Source organism: Lissotriton helveticus, chromosome 9 (genome assembly GCF_964261635.1).
Source record: "Lissotriton helveticus chromosome 9, aLisHel1.1, whole genome shotgun sequence".
NCBI classification, from domain to species: domain Eukaryota; kingdom Metazoa; phylum Chordata; class Amphibia; order Caudata; family Salamandridae; genus Lissotriton; species Lissotriton helveticus.
In genome coordinates, this window is record NC_136070.1 from 719,531,814 (window position 1) to 719,557,889 (window position 26,076).

The 26,076-nt window shown below is 45.7% G+C and overlaps 1 protein-coding gene across 3 annotated transcripts in view; it reads right to left on the bottom strand.

Moving 5' to 3' along the window:
- Nucleotides 1-26,076, bottom strand: part of PC (pyruvate carboxylase) — a 2,151,284-nt gene that overhangs the window by 625,128 nt on the left and 1,500,080 nt on the right. For all 3 annotated transcript variants that reach the window (XM_078660828.1, XM_078660829.1, XM_078660827.1), the window contains one exon: nucleotides 11,999-12,181. In XM_078660828.1, the coding sequence (XP_078516954.1) occupies nucleotides 11,999-12,181 (183 nt within the window). The remainder of the gene's footprint in view (nucleotides 1-11,998; nucleotides 12,182-26,076) is intronic.

The window sequence follows — 26,076 nt, forward strand, 5'->3', positions numbered from 1 at the left end:
AAAGATGTTCTGTTTTTATTTTCTTCTCTGCTCTCGTTTTCCGTTCAGAACTTGTTTGCTCACAATTTGTACATGCTGTGAAGCGCTCTGATACCTTCGGGTCCAGCTAGCGCTATACAAAACTTCAATCAATAAATAAATAAATAATAGATCCTGTGAAGAGTTTACAACTGAAAGAGTATCGTCCACGATTGCACAGCACCACTTATGCTGGATCTATGCTTCCTCCTGGTCCGCATCATGCTCATGGGACCCAGGACTTTTTCACTTCTGGAGTTCCAGCAGACCAATCTGGCATGGGATTTCTTAATAAATGTTTAAACATTAGACAGTTTTCTTCGGGAAAGGCCCACCCAGAAATTTATGCTAAACAGGATAACTTTCTTGACTTTCCCCATCACAATTAATTTTCTTTTTCACAGTATTATTACATAAGTACCTGATATCTTCAGTTTCTGCTATTTCAAAGTAACTATGTAGTTAGTCGATTTTGAGGGTTCTGGAAGCCTGACTTACTTCTTTTCCCTTCATAAATGGCGGCTGGATTTCTTTTGGATTTCAAATGCATAGTGGCTCATTCTTAAGTGAGGGCTCATTTTGTGAGGAGAACGCCCATTTGTTAACCGCTGTAAGTTTAAACACTCCGGAGTACTGACACATTTGGTAAACCAATATTGCTCTTAAAAAGCCCACCTTACACGCAACACGGATAATGCATAACTAGGTGGATCAAAGTCCGACAGTATAGTGGCGAGCACAGACTAGTCTGGAAAAGAACGAATCTCTGACTCAATGCCTTGCTCGTAAATATTTATAAAAATTTGGTAAGTATGAACATTTCATACAATGCTGTCCTACTGAATGCATCTTATCATCCTTAACCTACAACAGAGTTTGCATCTGGTTTATCTAAAAAAAAAAAAACTCTTTAATTTGGATATCTGGATCTCTAAACATCAAGAACCTGGTTCAGCTATCCGAAATGGGCAGCTGAAACAAAGCTTTGGGGTGAAGGTGACAAGTCGGTTTTATTCAACTAATGCTAAGCCAGAATAAGCTTCATAAACCTCAAAAATAGGGAGAAGTCTATTTATAGAGAGTTTTAAGTACACCACGTATGAAAGTATGGTGTCGCAGTACAGGGACATCCTCTCATTCCACTCATCTGTCCATCTGAGGCCGCTAACAAGATCTTACTCAAAACATCAGCAGCTCCAGAAAGGGTAAATGTAAGTGGAGTTGGGGCATCCATGCCATAGGCCACTTCCAATGCTGAAGCTATCGAAAAGAACACAGTGGACTCTCCTTCTGCATCGTGGATCGGTCAATATTGGCATCATCCAGGGATGACAGAACGAGCTACTATCCGCCCTTGCAGGGCTGCAAACGTGTATGGTAATGTGAGAGAACGGAATGCCTTCTGGGTAATTAACAATAAAACCACAACCATTACTGATACCCTGTGGGCTTATTTATACAATTAAGTAGGTAGGCAAGTTTTATCTTGTTGCTTAATTAGATATCACAAATATATTGGCCAGGGTGTGTAAAGTTTTTTCCATCACTGAGTAGATGGGCCAACATTGTGGCCTACATTTTTCTTTCAATATTTAACACTGAGAAAAGCTGAAAAGAGGCACTATTGCCCTCCGATTTACCGGTTGTATGAATAAAATTATTTGTGGCCACCTATCACTTTCATCCAATAAGCTTGCCTGCTTTATTCCAAACATCGTACCTTATTCTTTAGGAGCTTAAATAGTGTACTCTAACCTCACTTTCAACTAGCTTAAGACTCTATTCCCATTAATTTTCAAGGTGATGTTCCACAGTCGGGTCTCGGTAACTTATAAAATCTTTATCCACGGTTATAAGTTCACCGTCGGTGTCTTGACCTGCTGCATCACGGCCTACCTCCTGCCAGTCATACAAGAAAACCCCTAACCACCATTTCATGAGCTTCCCATAGTATGATGCCAGAGTCAAAGGCACCACTGCTGTCCAGGAAATAATGGTCTGTGGCTTCCATTATCATCATCAATACTTTATTCGATTTTAAAATTAAAACCATACAAGTGCAGCAGAAAATAAAACATCACAGTTATACAACAAAGTAATACAAAAAATATGAATATAAACATAACATTGCTTAAAAACATCAAGAGTGTTAATAACTACCCCTGTCGAACGGATCTGTAACCCCCCCCATGAGAAACACTAATATATTACAACAGATTTCAGAGAAGCTAAAAGTTATAGATTTAAATAAGCTGGCCTACCCTGACAGAAATATATGGATGAACAATGAGGTTTTAAAAACTTTTGACGAAGAGATTTATAAAAAGGCATATCAGTACAATATGCAGGGTGTCGCATTTAGAGAAAAATATATATCAAAGTACCTACGGGATAGAGCATCTGATGGAACAATTCCAACCTTAAAGTCAAGAGATGACCGAGGTGGGTAGGCATTCCAAAAAGAAGACATGGCTCTATCCCAGGCACTGTTTTGACCAAAGCAATTTTTCGGTAAAGAGGCTTGGCTAATGCTAGGGAGTCCCTTTCCGCTGCCATTCTTTCATAAAAGGACTCTTAACCATGCAACATCTATTTTGGTTATGCTTAGAGAATTACAATAGAACTCTGGCCTCCCTAAAATTTTAACATTTTCTCTACTGTATACCAACCAGGGACTGTAACACTTGTTGCCCAATGTCATACAATCTAAAACGATTGCCCAGTAGCTTCCATTAAATAATCTACCACTGTCCTATTCGGCAACTCCTATAAATCAAGTATCCAACCCTTCGCCTTCTATCTCATCACGGTTCAGGGTCATCCTACGGAGCGGTGGGTTCCAGATTCTTGGTGCCACGCCAGAGAATGCTCGGTCAAAAGTTATCTTCTTACGGAAGAGGGCTTGCAAAGGAGGTGTGCACACCAGAGGAAAGAGAGATGCATCCCTGACATAAGTGTTCTTCCTGCAAATATCCTTTAACTACATTGCTGTAGATCCTCTCAACTTCAACCAATCGATCAGTGGGAATGAAAGCATAAGAGGAAAAACCCATCTAGTCCTCCAACCATCACTAAATTGGAATCTCTACCCAAAGTGAGGGTTGTCCTAAGTCGTTGAAGTAGTTGAGTTTCATAGAATGTGCAATGAGAGTGGGGTTAGGGAGTGGAAGGGGATATCTTTATAGTATCAATATATTTCAACCTTTGCATTTTTCTAAGACTGGAGCACAAGAAACCTACAAGCACACCCGGGTCTAGTCTAACAGAAGCAGACTTCTTAAGTAACAAAGCCTCAACACTGGAACTGGAGGTAAAGAAAGTCCATATGTGCCAGCAGCTGATAGTTTCCCTTACCAGCAAAGTAGCATCTCTTGCCACTAAATGTGTTTCTTTTAACAGCAGTGCTTTAAATGGGCTAGTACTGTCCTGTACCGAGTACCAGCACTTTTTTTATTTTCAGAAGGAGAGCACCTGCACTTCTCAAGAGTGACGGAATATGTTTAATTGGAGAGTACGGGCGCTTCTCAAAAACAAACAGGTATTCTGGTACAGAGTACCTGCACTTCTATTTTTTCAATTTTAAGCACTGTTGAACAGTAACATTGGTCGAAGCAGAGTTGGCATTTTGACTATACAATTAGGCAGAATCTACACTCCCAAAATTGCTCACTGCCACTTTGGTTCGCGTTTGTTGGGGGTGTATGTTGTGGTCTTCCACAGTGTTGAGGCTGAACCAAAATGGCAGTGCTGTAGGTAATAGTAACTAGAGAATCTACTTTGATGGAGGTGTTTACACTTCAAGTGCTCAAGGTGAACTGCTTTCAAAGGTATAAGGTCACACAAATCCGTGACGCCCAACCCTCCTAAGAATGAAATGTTCAAGCCAGCAGCAAAAGCATGACAAAAACTAGTTTTACCCAATACCAGAACAAAGGTTATATTGTGGAGTAACCACACTAGATATACACTTTTCTGAAAGGCTCAGAATACCTCTGTGAAGGAAGAGAATAAGAATGTAGCAAGACTATTATTGCAATTTACAACACCCATGCATTCACTCATATCTGCCAGCGAGATTACACACGGGGGATGAAATGAGGGGAGATTTGAGATGTTCTTCAGCTAGGCAGTGACAGCCCATCTCCACGTGATGGGTCAGCCAATGACAGCCCACCAAGTGAAACCTAGCATTTCAAGGCATAACGTCAAATTAAAGTAGGATATTTGGACTTTTGCCATAACAATGGCATTCAATAGTCACTTCTTGGGCAAGGATCTGACAAATTAAAGAAGCAAGAGGAATTTAAGAAAAGGCGTTTTCAAGCTTTACGTAAGTTTTAAAATAGCTTAATATTTGACGTGGTGAGAATAAATACACAGTGCTTATCACAACATGCAGCATTTCTATATGCACTGTTATTCCTGCAATATGCTTAACATGCTCCTCCTTTTACTCATATATTCAATGTACACTTGCTAAGTTTATAATATTCTAAACCATATCATAGACTTAAGGTAAGGTTTGTTGGATCATAAATTCAATCAAATACAGTCTCTGCTTCTTCACACGCAAATGCACAATTGCACTAGTATGTGCGGGGATAAGGAGTGGACTAGTGTAAGAGGCATCTGGGCGTCCTTCCTAAATACGTATAGCAAGACCTGTTTGTTCCCAATAAGAACAATGGCTGTTCTGTGGCCCCTTGTATGGGAGCTTCACTGTTTTTGGGATGGGCACAGGTGGGGGGTGAAGAAGTGCAAAACGGCCATTGCAGCATTCAGCATCAACAGGCATATGCCGCAACCAATGGGGAGAGGAGTTGGCCTAACGGCTAGGGCGGTCGAACTCTAATCTGGGGAACTGGGTTCGAGCCTCTGCAATGATGCTGAACATCCTGGGATTCTGGGCAAATCACTTAATCTCCCAGTGCCTAACAAACAGAATGTGTCCTCATGTAATGCAACTGGTGCTATGTAAAGCGCTCTGATACCCGATTCGGGTCAAGTTCGCGCTATATAAAACTCTGAAAAAAACCATTGTGTCTGAAATACTTTCACAGAACATCAGTTTTGCTTTCCAGGCCGTGGTGAAAGAAGAAGCTGGATAGCCTAGCTCTGTTGTAGTAGCACAGGGTTCCCTCAACATTCTCAGGAGAATGAATGTTTCTTATATTGACCAGTAGAAGTCCTTTATCTACTTGGTTTTCAGAAGGGGTAATAAATACTCTTTTCATAGAGATGGCCAGTAGAATCCTGGATGTTGATTGTGGGAAAGGGGGCCTATACCCGGGTTCGCGACCCATCTTGTATCATTTCTGTTCCAGGACCATGTCAGTGAGCAAGGAGTAGTCACATACATCAGACTAGCTTAGTTATTTGGCCCCATAAATACAGACACTTTACTGACAGAGTGTAGCGCCCTTGATTAACTAGGAGACAAGAGTCTAGAAACTAAAGGCCTACTCGCCACAGGAGGTGGTTTAAGCACAGGTATCAGTTACATTACGACCGTCATCAGCAAAATCAATTAATGTAAATGTCCAGTCAGGCTTATTAATATTTTAAAGGGAAATGCCTTTAAATCTACTGCACTTATACACCAAGGGAGAACACAAAAGAAAATATAAATCTCTTAATATAAATGTTCATGAGTCAAGACTCTCGGATAGGGTGGGTTGGTGTACTAAGTACACATTGAAGGTCAAAATGAGGGCAAGGCACAATCTTGGGCAAAGAAAATTCAGCATTGCAGACAAAACAAGGGGGTGCTTCTCTGAGCACACTAGCAAATTAGACAGAGTCTGAAGGTGGGGGGGGGGTGTCAGTGCGACAAGGACAGGGGTCTCTGAATGCGCAGAGTTGTGTTCAGTTGCAAATAGCCAGCCAGCGAGAGTTTGAGCAAGGCTAGATGATTACATATGGATGCATTTTCGGGAATTCAAGTTAGGTGGCAAACCCATAACACTGCCTGCCTGGGGTTCACTTTATTTGAGAAGGGGTTGGGGCTTCTTGTTTCAAAAAAGCAAAATGGCGGGCTCACATATTCTGAGATGCCATAGACCAACACACTCGGCAAGCAGAAGCTTGGCATGCTCATGCTTCTGAGCTCTTAAGCGGGCAATCCGATACAAGCCCTTGTATTCTGGAGGGACCAGGAGCATCTGCAGCCAACAGCGGTTAGTAACATTTATATTACCAATCACTACACTGTCATCCAGGTACAAAAGCTAGGCAAAGATTAACACAGCCTTGACTCCTAGCCTCCAAAATATTGCTTCATGGGCCACGTGCAGGGCAGTCTCTCCTGCTTTTCTAATCGCATGTAACCACCATGGGAGCAGAGCTCAGTGAGTGGGTACTGCGAGGATATCAGTCTCACTGAGGCACTGATCCAGATCAAGACCTGTGCTAGGGAACTCCGCCCTGACGGAGTACAATGCTTTGCAAAAATTTCACAGAAAAGCAAAGTTTGTATGTCTCTTATTTGTTGGACACCAGTCCTGGTCTTCCAATCATTAGCAAATGAACAGAAAGTGTATTCGGGAGAGCGAGGGGGGGGGGGGGGGGGTTGTTAGCTTGTTAACCAGGCATTTGCAAGCTTTTAGATGGACTATGCAAGTTGCATCCTAAGCAGGCATTACAAATTTGCTAAGATGCATGTTTGGCCCAGGAAGATGGAGGAATGGTAGGAACAGGCCTGCTTGACAAAGTGAAGCAGTTTGGAAAAATGGGCCAATTACTAACAGTGGACTCGTAACAAAGTGCAGCTAATTCAGCATAGAACTGCCCAAGCCACGACCATCCAGGGAAATATCTCCTCTTCACAGGAAAACATATTAACTTATTCTCTTGTGACATAACTTAAGTTAATCATCGTATATAATTCGGAAGTTTAAAAATAAACGAAGCCATCAGGACTAAAAAAAAAATGACTTTACAGTCCTAAGTGCACATTCAACTATAATTCTGATGGGTTTACCATGGTCAGTTTTCCAAAAGGACTGCGTGGTACTTTACCCCATGACTAGTTTCTCTCATCAAGGCATCGCACAGCTCAGGGGAGTTATTAAACGGAGAGAAACATATCCCAAGTAGGGTTTAATTCAAATCACATTGTACAACGTGTTTGTTGTTGTGAAAAGTATGGCCAATGTGGGTCCACTAGGATTGTTAATAAGGTGGAAGGTAGAACTCACCTAGGTGTAGTACCCAATATTATACCACAAAAAGGTATTTCATATCTTTTTTGATATATCACAAACCAGGTATCTACTAACAGTTGAATTAACTGACATAAAAAGATAGTTGAGAAGGTGACTAAACAGAAGCCTAGGGTTTCTCGAGCTCAGATCCAGAAATGACAACTTGCGAAGTGTTGGGATAAGAGCCTGCACGATAAAAAACGGAAATGGTGCAAATCAAGTACAAATACATTTAAAGAATGCAGGAGAGACGTAGCAAGGGCACAGGTTGAGACAATTTAAGGTCGTGTTAAGAATCAGCATGTGTTTATATGGAAGACCAGCAGTGACATTCTACATTTCTGTGGACCAAGCAGGGAGATGGGCTGATCAAGCTCTGCGTGGTTGATGCACATAAATGTTCTCTGGCAGCTACGACCTGCTGAGACTGAGGCACTCTCCATTAGACGCAGCTACAGCTGCCAATGGCTTTGGGGCAGTGAGTGCTGAGAGACTGTTTTCATCCAATGGAAGGAGCCAGAAATGCTCAACGCTGTTCAAGCTAATCACATTTCTTGGCACATACAGCTCTTCGCTCAGCTTTTACTTGGTTCTGCAGATCAGTGCTATATCACTCCTAAGCCCTATAAAAGATATCCTTCAGAAAAGCCATCAACACCTGAGCAACTGTGCCTCATTCCATAATATTCTGCCAAAATACACTTCTGTTTTCAAGAGCTGCCATCTTGCTGCCAAAACCGTATCCCACACATGCACGCAAACACAATAGACACAGGAAATATGCAATGATTAAACCATTATTTGTAAGCAACACACAGCAACCCGTCTGGAAGAGTCAGAAAGAAAAAGCACAGATCAAGGGATTATAGGAGAGTATCCAAGATGCTATTGCCTTTGTTTTTATCTTCAGATTTGTAAAGGCTTCGAACACACAACTCTTAGAGATAAAGCACACAGCTCCAAGACCAAAAGCTTGAATGGAAACTTTAAGCAAAACGGCATCCCATTTGATTATATCCCAAAATGGAGACTAAAGGGCAGAGGACACACCATAAAAATAACTATAGGATACATGTGTGTCTATCTTGAGCAAAGACATTGGTTCTCGAAGGCTCAATACGAAGAAAAATACGATCGCGTGGGTTTCAAAAATGCGCTATCAGTGCACCAGCTCCTGGCTGAACCCTTTTTTTGCAAATTCCATGCCAGACATACTCCAAAATAATATCTGCGCACCACGCTGCCAACAAGCTGGCAGCATGTGCCCCTCTGTTTTGGAATGGTGCCTAGAAGTTATTTTACCAGAAGGCAGGGGAGTACAAAACTGAACACTTCTCCGGTCCTGCAAATGAATATAAGAAGAGATTTGCAGGGAAGATACAACATCACATCAACAAAAAGGTTCATGAATTTTGTACAGCTGCATGTCTTTAAGACAGTCCTCAGGGAAATATGCATTTCAAGCAGGAAATAAGAACTTTTCTAACCAGCGATAATCCCTGACTGCCAGCCCTAAAAGTAGAGTAAGAGAAGGGGTGTCTAAGCTAAAGTGTCCCTTCATCAGCCTACTGTTGCTGAAAGCAGAGCTAGGAGTAGCTGAAGATGAGCATGAGGCATCTGAAGCATGATGGAAAAGGGCTGCTGCCATGAGAGAGAAAGAAAGCCCCAGATTACTTACCGGTTATCTTCATTACTCCGGGTCCTGTTGTCCTCGTTCCCTTCATACTGAACAAGTGAGAGTACTCTAGCAGCAACCGGCCATCCTCACACAACAAACCACCAGGACACACAGCCATAGCAAACCCAGTAAGTTATTGAAAACAGTACAAAAGAAAAGAAAAGAAAAAGGGGAATCAGGAGCACACAGCCCGAAGCACCCCCAGACCAAAGATAGCATCATCCCCCAAAACATTCTGAATGCAGTAATGCTTAACAAAGGTATTAGCAGAAGCCCAAGTAGTGGCCCTCCAAATCTCAGAAAAGGACACACCACGAACCTCCGCCCAAGAAGTCGCCATCCCCCGAGTAGATCACGCCCCTGAACCCGAGCCTGAGGAGGGGAGCCCGAAAGGGAATAGGCCAACATGATGACTTGCTTCAGGAATACTGAAAATGGCCCCTTCCACGGGTAAACTGTCTGCGAGAGAGCGGATGGATGAAGGCTTTGGGCTTTTAAGAAGCCGGCACCAAGGAAGGCTGCTTGAAAGAAGAAGAATGTTTCTTCTCCTTAAACAGGCGATGCAATTCGCCCTCCAATTCCTCACCAAACAACATGGAACCCTGAAAGGGAAACCGCAGCGCAGAAGACTTCTGGGCCGAATCCGTTTTCCAGTCCTTCAGGACCAAGTTACGACGAGCAGCCACACAAGCACCCCTAGAGAGGGCCGAGGCACGCACCAAATCTAAGGAAACATCAGACAGGAATTCCACCTGTCTCTCAATATGAGCCAGAAGCCCCGAACAGTCAGTGGCATCATCCATTGACCCATACAGGGACTTAAAATCCGAAAGCAGAGACTGAGCCACATAAGTCCCATAAATGCCAGCCCTGAGTGCCAGATGGGAACCAGAATAAACCTTCCGCAGAGAAGCGTCCACCTTTTTGTCCACAGGATCCTGCACCACCGCATCCTCAGCCAAAGAAGTGCACCCCACGAGACTGGCCACAAAAGAATCAATAGGAACGGAGTCCGGTAAGCCCTTGGCCATATCCTGAAGAGGATAGAGTTTCGCCATGAAATGAGGAAGCATAATGCGATCCGGATCCTTCCATTCCCGGTCAAGCACCTCCCTGATACACGGATGAACCGGCATATCCACAGCAGCAGCACACTGGAACTGGCGATGCAAGGAACTCCCAGAAGTGCTCGGGGCATCATCGGCAGGAAACCCCATACTCGCCTTGACATGCTTCAACAAGTCCGGCAACATGTCCTTGTCGACATATTTGCCTTTTAGTACATCACCCCCCAACCACGCATCCTCAGAAGCAGAAGAAGACTACGACGACAGAGGGGCCTGACCAGAGGATTTGGACCGATTAGTACTACCCATCTCCAACAAGGTCTCCTTAATGAAGCGCTTAATCTGGGCATCGCCACCCCACTTACGCCGCCTGTCACGAACAGGAGAATATGAAGAAGTAGTCGAGGAAGAGGAGGAGGAAACATCAACATGCCTACTCTTCTTGGTATGTTTCCCCATGGCGAACAGGGGCTGGACCGCAGCAGGAAGCACAGCAAGTCAACAAGAAGACCAGCGTAAGAGGGCCACAGCCGAACCAGCCCACCAGAAGGACACCATGCTGAAACTCCCAGGACACCAACAGCAGGCGACCCAACAGCAATAGGAGATCGGACAGAAGTGAACCGACCCAAAGCAGGCACCACTAAACAGCCCACCACATCGCCAAAATGACTCAAAAGCGGACTCAGCCGCAGAAAACAGCACACCCCCTACAGGAAGAAACGTGCTGAATTAAATACACAAAAAAAAACTCAGTGCAGTACTTACACGAGGGCCGGCAAACCCATCGGAGCACTGCCGCCAGAGTAAAAACGCCGGACTTCCTGCTCAAACCAAGGAAGACAGGCAAGTCCCGGAATGAAGCGCCCCAGCCACACGGGGGCCACCGCACTCCGCAGAGACCAACTCAGGAACCACTGCGCCCCCGACGTGCCCGTCAACGCGGGAGGCACAGCCAAACCGAAGAGAAACAGCGGGAAGATCGTTCAACATCCACGGGAACCGCCGGAGGCGTCAGCAGGACTACCCCCCCCCCCCCCAAGCCCAGCAGAGGGGGAGACCAAGAATCCAGCAGCAAGCCGAAGCCCGCAACAGGTAAGCCCCAGGAGAGCCTCCCGGCTCCTGGTCCACTTCATACTGTCGGAAGACAGAAAAAAAGAACAGGAGGAATGCTGGGTAGAGTACGGTTAGGTACTCCCAGTGGGGGGAGGGAGGGGTGTACCAGCGTTCTATCTCATGACAAAAAAAAAAAAGAAAAGAAGGATTATCTCACTTGTTCAGTATAAGGGGACGAGGACAGGAGGGACCTGGGGGTAATGTGACTGACATCTCTCGACAATTCTTAGGTCACTCCCAGTCAGCGCTAACAAATCTCTGGAGAGGCCCAGGATGGCGTTGTAGGTGAGACCCTCAACACCCAATCCAACCACTGGGCCTCAGTCAGACCGGGACTGCACATGGCTCGGTCTTGTTAATATGAAAACCTCGGCAGAGCACTTGTTTTAAAATCCATTATTTTAATGTAATTCGTATCAATTTAGCCACTCTACAATAGGTTAAAATACAGTAATTCAAAATGATCAGTACACCACATGGAAACTTTGTTTTCTGTTCTGTGCGTAGTTGAAGGAAAGATACTTGCCATGGTTCAGAGAAAACCCTGCAACATTTCTTCTAGCTAGAGGTAGCTCTCCCAGAGGGCATCTCACCACTGCAACCCAGTCAGCCTGGCCAAATCTTAAGCAACAGTAAGTTCTCAGCACTTGCACACAGGTGCCAGGGCCTCACAGGTGGTAGTGAGAGCCTCTGTGCCACTCAGCAGAACCTACCAAGGGAGCCAACAGCCCTCGGACAAGTCTGAATTAAAATCTAGTTAAAAGGAACACAATCTAGTAAAAAAAGAACAATGGCAATGCAATCGCCAAAATCATTTAAACATGAACTGAAATGATCTAGCGCATGGGAGCCAGTCCAAAGGCTCCACTAGATGAAAATGACCTAGCTAGGTCAGAGCAATACACTTCTGGGCTTACCTTCACGCCACGGATCCGGAACTCGGCCAGTGCTCTGCTCATCTTGGTGGCCGCCACCTGGTGGTCCTTGCCATGGGCGATGACCTTGACAAGCAACGAGTCGTAGTGAGGGGAGATGACAGCTCCCTGAAATGCAGAGGCACTGTCCAGGCGGATGCCCATGCCCTCCCCACTTCGAAACACCTAGGGAGGAAAAACAGAGAGATCCAATTAACATTCAGAGATGCACAAGAGCCAAGAGTCATTAGATTCGATTTACTGAAGAGTTGTCGGTGAGCACTAGGTTTGTTTTGCATGCCTTTTAATTCATAACTTTAACAAACTTGTTTTTCCTTTAGAGAAAGTGTTGGAAATCCAACTATACACACTTTATACGAGAGGAAGACAAACATCACTATTGCAAACCTTAAAAAGCTCACCGTAATAACAATACACGAATGACCGCGCGCCCCCAAATCCCCACAGCACACTGGATTAAATGGGAGACGGATTAATGTCTCACAATCCACTCTATTCAATACTGCACCAAGTAACATCACTTCTTCCATCTTTTTCAATGCCCTCCTGTGATCAATAACAGCGCAATCGCACAATGGATTGAGAGAAATTATCTCGAGAAAATGAAAGGAACTCCACAGAAGTGGAGGACCTATTACAAGCAGAACACAATGCCTTGCCAGGCACAGCTGGGTATTGCTGCAGGTACAAAATGGAGGGAGGGTACAGCAGGATGTGTCCCAGCCAAGAGGTGGGGAGGCCACAGTTCGAAAGCACTTAAAGTTCAAAGTCTACACATTGGAAAATGGACGTGGAGGTGGAAATAAGTCCCACAGGCCAGTCATTGTTGGATTATACACATCTTTTTTAAACGCGATCGCAAAATGATGGTTCGATGCAAGTAAATGGCAGCTGCAGCGTTGTTTCAGACGCAACCACTGATTGGCACTCACGATGCAGTAATCACTAACTGTACATAAAAGCTGAATCAAGTGTTATAGGACTGTAGTGTTGCAATACGAATAATCTAATTACTGAACCCGTAAGGAAAACTGCAGAGAGTGATGTTAGATCTGGAAAACAACTCCCTACCCAAGATCTGGTGCCAGAATCCTGGTGGCCTAAGGGCACTGCACATTGTTGTCCACTAATAAGGTTATTGCTCAATTCCAACAGCAGCTGACCAGGAAAACTAATGCTGGATCATGATCTGGGCGGCTGAAAGTGACGCTTACAATGCCACAAATTTGTGAGGGTGGAGAGTGGTACAGGGTGCACAACTTCGCACTAGGGGTAATTTTCCCTCTTTGCTTTTCCTCGTTTTCAGTCACAGAAGTACAGGGATTGCAAGCGGGGCTCTTCTCCACCTGAAAGAGCCCCCAGGACCGGCCGCTAAACTGGTGCTAGAGGGCGTTTAGGACACTTAAGCATAAATGGTTGCTGCAGTTACTGGGCTCCAATATAATAGCCAGGATGATATGCAAATGGTTAATTACCAATATGTAGTGAAATGTCAATGCGAATTTTTCAATTTTTGTAGCCAGTTTACAGCTTTTCCTGGGCTAAATAAAATCCAACTTATAACCATACAAAAGAGTTGTCTGAAATTCCTTTGAAGGGGTCCACATTCTCTCCGGAAAGGCAGTTTGCTTTGCCAACTCGATGGAGCTGTTGCTGGAAAGCTGCTGTGAGGGTAGTCCGATTGAGGCTGGATTGTCCTGCGAAGCTACAGTGCAATACTGCTTAAGCTGTATACTGGATTTGTTTTGCAGATCACGATTTTGAAGGAATGGAACAGCAGGGACTTGTGTGCCCGACAGTCTGTTTTCTGAATGTTATGGGAAAGACAGTGATTGTTCATATACTACCCACACTAGAGAAGCTCGCTCAACGTCTAAAATATTTAACCAATGGAGGGTGGCTTGACCATTAGTTCTAAATATTCCAGGAAACAGACAATTCATAGAGCACAGGCAGATGCTACCCAAAGTCAACTTAAAACTCATAGCCCCAGCTCTTCCATCAATTTCGATCAGCAGCATGACCAGGCTATGGCATGCAGCCTGTGCAGCTATCAAAGCTTGATGACAACCTACCATCTGCGATACCTGCCCTTTCGCAAGCCTTGGTCACCTAAACCTACAAGATGGTCTCACCCTGAATCAGTCAGTCCTTCTAGACCTACCAGTGTTGCAGGACTGTCTGCTGCATCGAGGGGCTGCAATTACTGCGTCTCCGGAAAAAAAGCAGATGGCATGACTGAATGGAGATGTCGAATACTGATGACAGGGTAGTGAGACTGCAAAGCCCCTCCAAACATACTCATTTACCTAACTGCTGCAACAACACCGAATTCGCTTAGCATCCAACTGTCTCTCTCTCATACCACAATTGCATCCTGGAAGGCTCCTCTGTATTGCACTCTTCAACCAGTGGCGTAACTTAGGCCACCGCAGTGCAGGGGAGGCCCAAGTTGTAGGGGGACCCCTCAGTACAGTACTCTGGTCCGAGAGCTCCTGATAAAATCCGGAGGGGTACCTCCATGCACCTTGCAGGGGGCCCCCTAAAAATGTTGTTACGCCACTGTCTTCAACATACCCCTAAGCACACCAACCCGCTGTCTTCGGTGCCCTCAATGCCTCACTCACCATTCACATAGACGGCATCCAGAAAGATTTTAAATCCAGCATTGGCAAGAACTCCAAGTTTGCAGCTACGAGTTTGGATTTGATAATATCACTGATGGAGGCAAAACTGCACAGCCTCAATGCAGCAACAACTAAGGCCACAAATAATACACAAACCATACAACATAAAATATTCCTTCCATTGTCCCTACTTATGTCTAATTTTTTGATAGAATCATTAGGAACCAGCCCCATAAACTTAAATCCGCGTCCAGCAGCACTGGCCTAGCCTCCCCAAAGCAGAAGCACATATTTTTCAAACATACGTAAACCCCCTAACTACATCCTCTAGTAAGTAGAGGCCCTTAACTATATATCCCTTCTCACCCTCCCCCCGCAATCTCCTGCTAGCTGAATTCCTTCAGCTTCCACAAAGATCTAAATGAGGAAACCATACCCAGGACTCTGAAACAAACCTGTTGTCTTATCTAGTATAGTCGCACAAAACCACCAATTAGCGAAAGCCTGTGCTGGCTTCCAATGATTCATATCAATCCAACCCTCTCCTCCAAACCCAAAAGAGCTCCCATTAACTGCACCAAGAATAGTCACCAGTCAGTCATCACATCTCCGACGCCAGCACCGAACGAATGTTTTGCCCCATTTGCAGTTCCACACACACCTCCTCCATGTTTTTTCCTCAACTGAACTACTGACTTTCCTGAAAAAATTAAACAGGGTTTCCCATAAATGACTGCCTGGAAACCACCTAATCGCAGAATAACCTATTGCTCTCGAAGATGCGGCAAAGTGTGCATTACAGAAAGAAATACTTCATTACAATTTAATGCAGTCTGCCTTCCTGGATGCAGCTTTCTATAGAGAGTTGGGGAGTGAGGTTTGTGGTCTTCTCCATATAGTGCAGCTCTTGTAGAAGTGCTGCTGGGGAGGTGGAAGGCATGGGGATTTCTGTAATTTGACCTTCGGCCACTAAATATACCTACTTGAATGGGATGAAAGTGGGGTGGGATTCGGGATTCATCACCTTGGCTGAGCGGTTCTGTGAAACCTGCAGTAAAGAGGATGTGATGTGGGCAGTGCCCTTAAATTAAGATTTCATAATTCAGTAGGGGTGTCACACATTGGGGGTGGGAGGATTCAAGGGGGCATTATGCTCGAGGTTCTGCACGTTCCAGAACCCGCTCTCCTGAAGCAACATGCATTTATATATTTTTAAATGCAAGCAGGACTGCTTTTGATTAATAATGTAGTGGTTTGCGAGGGCAGGTCACTAGATGGTGGATGGCGCCATTTATTGTCTTTCCATGAAGCAAATTTTTTTTTTTCTCTTTCCATGAAGCAATTTTTTTTGTTGTTGTTATACTTTAACAAAAGTGATGCTTATTGCACCTGGACAAAAAGAAGCAGCATCCAGAGGGCACAGCATTACATTTTGACCCCTGGCTTCACATTAACTTCTAATAAATCTATAATTGAGCACTAGAAAGTGCTAGGGAACTGTGGAGTGGTGGGCGCCCTGTATGGCAATCTGGGCCTATGGCATTTAAGAAGTCACACATTTATGAGCCCAAAATACCTTGGAGATGTCGATTAACATACAGCGCTTGCATCAGTAACCAGCACAGTCCTTATTTGGAAAAAAGGCTCAGTAAAAAGGCAAAACGCCACTGGTAAGCAGTGCACGCTTATAGGGTGGAGCTCAGGAGGAATGTAGGAAGGTGAAGGAGTGCCTCCAGCCTAGGAATGTGAGCTTCCAATAAACCCACAATACAGAAGAATATTTTGTTTTACCATAGGTACCTCTAAAGCGCTACCTATACTCATGGCTACAGCTTACGGTCATGAAATGTATAAACTGTTTCCATTTACAGTGCGTGGTATGAAAGGCGGTTATGAGAAGTTTGGTACTCGGGCAGTAACTCTGGACAGAGTGCAACAATGAAAGCATTGATTATTGAAGTCTCATGTGGAAGATGATGATCTTGAAGTGGAGCAACTAATATAGTTGTATTCTATATTTTCTATAAAAAGCTGCCCCTGCCAAGCCGCAGTGAGGACAGTAGGACTGTAATTGTAGCCTCTTACTGGAGTTGTTCTGGAAGCACACATAATAGGGCAGGTCAACTTATAGAGTTACACTCCTGGAAGTCAAGTACTGTGATAATCCAATTTTGTATATCATGAAACTCTCACGATCCATTAGTCTACAAATCCTGTCCGGGGGCTCGAATCAATTCGGCCATTGAGGCCAATGATAGGCAGTGGCTAAACACATTACCAGCATTTCTCCAGTGTAGCTGTACCCCGCAGTCATAGGGGTTCCAAAAGAGCCTTCTCAGCCCAATCACAAAGACTTCAACAACTCTATTCGAGAGGGGCGAGGGCCCATCATAGTCAACCCACAACGTTCTGACATCTGTTGAAGTTAGCGATTAGCTAGTGTTCAGGGTTCAAACCACTCTATACAAGAGTGAATATTTACTCAATTTCACCTCAACTGGTTTATTATGCAGACAATTTCATATAAGACATTTCAAAAATACTTGGACATGTTTTTACCTTTTACCATTAAAGCCACATTTATCAATGTAGACCTCGTTAAAGACATGTGTATCAGGGACTCTATGCAGACATCAACCAGATAACACAAAACGTGCAAGCATCGACAATGGAGATCGTACACAAGTCATGATACAGGATCCTCCCCGCGAATCTGTGTTCTGTGGACGCAAAACTGAGCTTGCTAAGCAGAAGCTGAGGACAACCGAGCTCTGCATCTTCAAACAGAAGGCAGAGGAGGGCAGCGACCTGGACAGGCGCAGAGGATGTCACTGTGAATTGGGTCATCTGTGGTCAAGTGGGAAGAAGAGACACAGATGGATTCACGGGCAGCGACGAGATTCATTTCAAACAGCCCTTTACAAGCTAAACACACAAGCAAAACAAAAGCCTGGGCTCTGCAAGGCACTGGCACTTAGCAGAGGGCATGGGCATCCCCTTCCTGCTAGTCTTTAAATGGCAGGTCTCATGGGAATGCAGAGACGGGTAAATAAAGATTCTGATTTCTTTGTGCCTTCTTTACAAGGGAAGACTGTTCTAATGGAAGAGATCTTTAGGTCTGGGTGAGAGAATGGATGACTGATTTCCAAAAACCTTTCATCTTGTAAAACTTGATGACTCGGACTGAAGATACTGCAAAGCATTTGATTTTGTAAGGTTGGTCTGGCACAGAGATCAGCGGTGGCCGTCGCAAAATGAAAGTGGGGGTGGGGCGGGGAGAAGGAGGATGGGAAATGTAGGGTAACAATAAAATTTTAAAAACTTGCTGCTGCGCCAACGCCGGCCTCAGTGCTTCACTCCCGGCAGTCACAGGTAAAGCACAGGCTTCCCACCCAAACCAGAAGCTGCTCTCATGCTAGGAGATCAGCGCCAGGAGTTGTCTGAGCAGCCTGTGTGTCACTCAGACAGTGCCTGGGAGCCTGCGGCTTTTCTCAAACCCGGCTGTGCAACACAGCTGGGCTGGAGAAATAGAAGTGCGCATGTCTGTTTGGCCGGCCGAACACGGCTGGCAAAACTTATATGTGAGCTTCTAAGTGCCCAACACTCCTGCTTGTCATGGCCTGGCCCTGCACACACAAATCAGCCAGAGCCAGTCACAGAAACATAAAATGATATTGTTTTATTATCATTGTATTTTTCTATGGCTGGCTCTGACCAGTGGGGTAAAGCTCCTCCGCCATTACGGAGGAGCTGCCCCAGGCAGAGATCCCTTTGACCTGCAGAGCCAGCAGGCTTAAGGATATACAGCATTTATCTTAGGATCAGGTGTGCACTAGCCACTGGCACAGGGATGCTTCCATCACCTCTGGAACCAAATGGTTCTACGGACGGTTCAAGAGTACATAGAATAGAGGGTCAAAGGCTTTTGGCAGAGAGGCAGAGCTGGTCGCTTGTAGGGTTGGTGGGCTCAGAGAATTTCTACATAGCATGCGCGCAGTACTGTAGGGCTGAGCAGGCCTTCGCAACAACATACCAATGAGAAACAGGACTGGTGGACTCAGGGGATTGATGGGAAATGTAAAGCCTTTCATCCGTGTCATTGGAAGCCTCGGAAGGACTGGTACATGGACTGCACATCAGTTTACCCGCAGACTGTAATACCCCCCCCCCCCCCACAAAGTTGTACACTGCTGCATGGCGTTGCACCTCTAGAACTGATGGCCTCAGGGGACTGACAAAATACAGAATTGTTAACATAAATGAATGGGAAATCAACCTACTGTAGACTATCTTCAATCATAGCCCCTGGCGGTCGCTTTGTTTTCCAGCCCGATTAGCTCCGTATAAATAACCTAAAACGTATACATTTACATAATACATACTAAAAGCAGAGTCTATGACCTAAAGTGTTTGTGGACTGGCACAGGCCTACATAGCACGCCACCTTCACAATCGGATGGGCTTGAATGCTGAACCAGGGAAACTAGCACGTTTTACCTGTGCAACTGAATAGTAATGTGCACATCCATGCTCGCCTACAGGACTGAAGAGCCTAGGCATCTGGCATAGGGACAGTTCTAGTGAGCAAATAAAACAAGCCCTGGCAAAACCAATAGGTTTCACCTATGCGAGAGCTATTGGCTTTGTGAATATTGTGCAATATGGCTTATAGCAAATAAATAAATAAATGGCTAGACAGAGCCAGTGTTGTGTGACAGTATTTTTTTCCGTGAAGCCATGTTGGTCAGTAGCCAGCGCTGCTGTGCAATTAGCGTAAAAACTGAGCAGTGTGGAGGGGCAAGCAACACGAAGGAAATGGACAGGGGTGGATTGCAAATAACTGGCAGTGGAAGGAGGACGAATGGTGGGTTAAAAACAACGGACAATGGGAGGAGTGGGGGATGAAACAGACATTGGGAGGGGGAAAGAAACAATGACAGCAGCAGGAATGCAGGGTGAAGCAACATGAGGAAAGGAGCAGTAACAGGAGGAGAGTAGGGGGACGAGCCGGACTGCAGAGACATGCACTTAATGAGTGCATGTTAAAAAGTGAAAGAGTACCTGCAGGGGTATGCAACAACTGGAAGTATACTGGACGCAGCCAGAAAGTTGTACTTGATCCATGCTCCAAAGCAGGGAGACAGAAAGCTTCAGAAGAAAGCCAGATGTGAGGAGGAGACTCTGACCAATAAGAAGTAAAGAAATGAGTGAAGCCAGTTTTAAGAGGGGAGGGGGGGGGGGGGTTCCTTTCTTTTTTGTTTACAAGAGATTTTGCTCGAAAGCACTGTGCAGGCGAAACCTAAAAATCCATAGCTTAGGAGACCGCCAGACTTCAGGGCAGTGGTGTAGGAATCCTCCCACTTTATCAGCTTAAGCAGAATGTACCACAAAGACATTTGGGAAGGTGAATTCGTTGTTTATAAACCTCTTTATGTAAGAATGCAGACAAAAAATGCTCGTAAACATCTCTGTTAGGGAATACATCAAATAATTTTAGGCCCTGAGCTGGCATGCACAGAAAAGGAAATCGAAAGAAAAATAAGCAAAATAGTGGAAAAACAGAAAGAGATGGGTGAATAGGCTAAATTAGTACAAGAGAAAAAGATAGAGTAAAAGTAGGGATGAGAGAAAAAAGAGGAGTAGATAGAAATGGCAAAAAGGGAGGCGGAAGGAAGGGCAACAAAAAGGAAAGAAAAATGGTGAAAGGTAGGGTGGAGGGGAAGAATGAATGGATGGGTGAAAAGATGGATAGCTGAAAGGATGGATAAAGGAGTGGCAGAAGAAAGAGTGAATAGACATGGAGAAATATGAACGGTGGATGGATTAAAGGATGGATGGAGAAATACATGAATATATTAATAGGTAGGTAGGTGAAAGAATGGATGTATAGGTTTACTGATGAATAGGTGTTTGGGGATGACTGGATGGAAAGGTGAAAAGATGGACAGATGAATGATTTGATGAAAAGTGAATGGATAGATGGGTGGATCATGGAATGAAGATGAAAGGGTGAAAGGAATTTCCGTAAGAAGGGTCGTGTTTTCTCAGTTGAGGTTAAGGTAGCGCACACCAGGGAGTACGGGGCTCTAATAAACGGTGCGCAGAGGCGGCAGCCAAACACCGGACGCCTGTCACTGGGGAATTATGTTTTGCCTTAAGTGGACGCTGTTCCTGTCGGTGCCGCATCACAGAATACCAGAGGTAATGACTGACCGCTCCTCGGAGAGTGCGATCAATTTGCAGTCTCCTGGTTGTGTCACTTGAGGCCGCAGTAAATGCCAGGCCAGCACTCTGTTCGGCTGCAGGTAAGAAACAACTAATCACACATTGTAAACAGGCGGCCTGGGACTGCTTCCACACAGAGGGTACTGGGAAGGCCTGCGGGTGGGCGAGGCGTGCCATCGCATAGTGCTTTCCAAATCGTGGTAGAGAACATGGGCTGAAGGCTGACAGGCGAGTACAGCCGCGTGGCATGCACACACGCTCTTCTATGTGGCAAGGTCAGGGGAGTAGGCATCAACTGTGCAGCACGTGCAATAGCACCGGGGCCCAGAGGCACCCAATGAACCCTTGATAGTGCTCTACTGTACTATCCAAATAGCATTTAGGGGCCCATTGTCCTTCCTTACAACGGGGCACGTGTCATTAGTGCTACACTGCAGATCACCTGGTGCCAGTCTCCGAGAAGGAGTTCTGCTGCTCGTTTCATACGGGTTCTTCACCTAGGTGTCACAGCAAACACAACAAAGTGATGGACGATTTTTTTTTTGCTCACCGTAGTTTAGACCCAGCCATATGTAAATCAGTCTTGACCCTGCTCCTCATGGGAACATAGCAACCCAAGCTGCCAGGCCAGGTCCTCCGTCCATGACCATAAACAAGCATCCTGGGAGAGGTTTTGGGTATCACCCCTCATCAGCCAGGCTAGCTGAATCCTGGGGCACAGCGAGCGAAGGACCCGCGCCTGGACATACCCGTGATCACTTGGGGCAAACATAGCAAACACAACAAGATGATGGACATAGTGCTGAAACTTTTCAACCACTCGCCCCCAGTTAAGAGATCTGGGTTTAATGCATAGTTCTTTTGCTCACTATGCCACCCCAGTTTGGACCCAGTCATATGCAAATCAGTCTGGACCCTACTCCTCATGGAAACAGTCCAGCCCGAACTATCAGGCCAGGTAATTCCTGGACTGTAAACAGGCATCCTGGGACCGATTTTGGGGTATCAACCTTCATTAACCAGGCTGGCTTGAATGCAGTGGTACAGAGAGCAAGGGACCTACGTCTGGGATACCCTTGGCCACTTAAGTTGTCACCATCAGGTTAGGAGGTCTCCCCAATGTAAACACGGCTGGACTGCAATAAGGTCTGGGCAAGGAGGCATAGGTTGATGGTGTTTGGTCGAGGAGAAGCAAGTGCTTATCCTTTAAACGTTACAGAGAGGAACCGGTACAGATTTAGAATGGCAGAGTACAGCTTGTTTTTATACCCCAATAGGAGAGGTCTGAGGACGTCCTCGTTGGTGTAACTGCAGTCTGGGTGGTCACCCGAGTATTCAACCCTTTCCCCTTGACTGCTTGCATGAAGAGTATGAAATGGGATACATGCAAGATTGAAGTGTGTATTCAATGATATATGTGAAAGATTTATCAGCTCCCCCTATCTCTACAAGACAAACGCTGCTCCTCGTGACTGTTTTGAGGGCAGGACAGTACTGTATGCTGGGCTCTGGATCAGCACATGGTGGTCATGCAGCCATGCTAATCACTGCTACTCTTCTGGGCATGAGCCCCTGTTTGTATTTTCTGCGGCTTAATGCACAGAAGTCTTGCGGGTAGCCTCCTCTAGCAGAACCAGTATCCCGAGTCACAAGCTTAAGGGAAAACCTCACATTTGACTTTGTCCACTCTAGGCCATCAGCGGGAATTGAGGAGGAACATCTAGAACATACCATAAACATGACGCTCGTCCAGCTTTCTGAAATCAAAAGCAAAGCATGATTTAACTGTGCCTGATAAATGAGGAGCCTGTTGACCAGATTTGACCTGCAGGTCGTATACTGCCGCTCCGTGAAAAAAGTAGCAAGTGACTTATCCCTTTCCCTCCTAGTAGCAAGCTAGGAGAGACGAGCTACCCACGAGGAGTGTCTGCTCGCTCAGCTGAAGAGCCCGCCTGAGGGTTCAGGAGACCCTGCACAAACACGGTGACACTGGGCTTGAAGAACAAAGAAAAATTCTGGAGGAGGAGTGAATATGGATATCCATAAGAGCTCCAAAACGCTCATGTTTCTTATGTACCATCTCATGAGAACTTGATTCTTCGTCCGGGAAATCCTCATCACTTTCAAACTAAATCAAGGCCCGATAGCCAAAAACCTTCTGACAGTGCTAAGAAAGAATTCTGGACTCCAGTCCTGACGAAGGACCTAGAAGGAAATCCCACGGTCAAGCACATCAGACAGAGAATTTCACCCAGGAGGAACTTCACAATACTTTAAAGGAAACAGAGAGCAACAAAGACTTTTTTTTTTATAGAGCTATTCTGTACAATATAAAAAATAATGGAAGTGGGCTTTTGGGTCGACCTTTGCGTATTATTGTTTGGCTTTCTTGTTAATCATTTGTTTGCTTCTTATACAATGGCTTTCCTTTCTCTGCTTGTGTTTGTCCATGGAGCATAATATCTTTCCAATCATTTTGTTTTTATCACTTGTATCCTTCCACAGTTCACATCAGAGAACTACTTTTTTCTTTGAGCACTCAATGGGATTGTTTGCGTTTTCTTGCTCATTGTTTGTGTGCTGCGCCGCCTCCTCACATCCCAACCCCCAAAGCTTGTCCCTAAAAGTATAGCAACAAGTATATTTGTGCTGAGGTTTGACAAAACAGCAGACTTTATCAAGTTGGTTTAGGTTTGTCTCTTTCAATGCACAGGTTAAGTGAAAACCCAAATCACAAGCACCACATCTGTGGGCGAAGGGCAGGATGTTGAACTCACATCAGTACAAAAGGGGGTGATGGATTAAACCCAGATCTTTTGACTGGGTGTGAGTGTTTGATTGGTTCAGATGCTCCGTCCATCACCACCCCCCTTTTGTACCGCTTTGTTCGCCATAAATTGGCAGGGTATGCTCAGACGTGAGTCCCTTGCTCACTTTGCCACTGGATTCAAGCAAGCCTGGGTAAAGACGGCTGGAATGCCAGAAACCGGTCCTAGGAAGCTTGTTTCCGGTCCAGGGAAGGCATGGCTTGGCAGTTCGGGCTGGACTGTTCCCATGAGGCACAGGGTCAGACGGATTTGCATATGGCCATGTCTGAACTGGGGTGGCAGAGTGGGCTAAAGAACGGTAATGGATTAAACCCAGATCGGTTGACTGGGTTTGAGTGTTTGATTGGTTCAGATGCTCCGTCCATCACCACCCCCCTTTTGTACCACGTTGAACTCACATCAGCCATGTAGGAGAGTAGGGTCTGCTATCCTATGGTCACCCCAAATTTTTGCTTTTTGCTTCACTGGTTTATGACTTAATGTGGCTGTGGGCCTGCTAATCAGACCCACAGCCTGCTGTTCTCTCTCTAAATTGTAACCCATGTACTTTAGGTGCATAACGAAATTGGAACTGGTTCACCTTATTGGCCTCTGTAACAGTGTACCCAGGGCATAGGTGCTTCCAAGGCCTACCAGGGGCTGCAGCATGTATTGTGCCACCCCTGGCCTGGCCTCCATATTTGACACAACTGGCTGATCACTCAGCGGGGGTAAGTCGGGGTAAACACCCCTTACTTAGGTGTAGTATGCCTATACCTAACCTAAAATGGACACATATGTTTCTATCAGCCACTCATATAGAAGGCCTCATCAATCCTGGAGGCAGAGTGCTTGGAAATATGTGAGATGGTGCTCTGGCATGAGCTGAGCCTGTCTGCAGCTTTCGGAACCATGTCCTTTAGCTGTTTCATGATATTGCCATACCATATACTCTTAAGTGCATTATGAACCTCGCGGTTAAATGCTATCTTGGGTTTGGCTTTATCAAAACATGTCGAGTAAGGTGTCATACGAATTGGAATACTACCCCCTCGCCAGTTCTGGCGACGGGGGTAGCATTCCACCCTTCTGGAAGGACACGACATGTACCTAGCCTGAACCCCGGTTAAAGTTAAACAGAGCCTTAGCATCACAAAATGGATGCTGCCACCACAGACACAAGTCTGACCTCCTGCTGCTGGGAGTCCTTCCAGCGAGGGCAGCTTGGACAAAGGGTTTCCTGCCTGGGGAGGTGCTAGCACCACTCCAGACAGGATTTTGTGTATTGGGTAGGACAGGGCTGAATAGAATCAGACATGCCTGGGGCACACAAGGTGTCCCTGTGCATAGGCCAGTTCAAACTGGTGCTGGGGCTTTCCAGCCCCAGTCCTGGCGCGAAACTGGACAAAGGAAAGGGGGTGTAACCACCCCCCTTCCTGGTTCCACCCAGAGGAGGGACCTAGTAGGTGATTCCGGCCCCCCAGATTCGAATAAGAGTGGGAGCTGTGTCCTGAGACTTCAGATCATCCTGAATCAACTTGAAATACAGAAGAAGACTGGACTTCGACATTCTGCTGCACAGAAGACGGAAGAGAATCTCCCTTGTGGCCAAGGAGTGACCACCCTGTGAACACAGGCACCAACCAGCAACTCGACGTCTGCTTTGCCGCCGCCTCCCGCCGGAGCCCGAGCCCAGAGCCTGACAAGACCCAGACTCCCAAACTTCTCACCGCCCGATCCACAGTCCCTGCAATGAAGGGACCCGTGGAGGCACCGAGAGACGTGGGACCGGACCTCTTGAAAGACCCCCGAGAAGCTGACTGCGCAGCATCAGAGGCACCCTCGACGCTGTGCTTTGGGGTTTGAGAAGCCCCAACCTCGAGCAGCCCTTGCACCGAAGATCAGCCCCCCAGCATCTCCACGATCTGCGTGGGGCCCTTTTGCACTGTGCCACTCGACGCGCCATCCCGGCCACTTGCCACGTGGCTAGCGGCCATCTTGGCGACGAAACCTTCAATTCACACTGTGGGTCTGGTTGCTCCAGACTTGCCCTCGCTCCTGTAAAAAATTGTGCAACTTTTGTGTATTTAAACTGTGTTTTGTTTTAACGCATTTGCTTCTGTGCTCATAAAGAGTATCAGGGTTATTTGTAGAAATAAATCTATATATATTTTCAATATATATCTGTGTGGTGTCCTTTCATTTGGTATTCAAGGGATTGTGTATGGTAAAACAGCTTGCTTCACATGCCTTTATAGAGTTTAGCCTAAGACTGCTTAGTCCATGCTACCCCTAGGATAGCTTGTCTATAAGGTTGACTTTACAACCTGCACCATAAGGGTTGCTTGGCATGGTACAAGGTGATCACTAGAACTAGTGAGCATCATATACCAGGCCAACT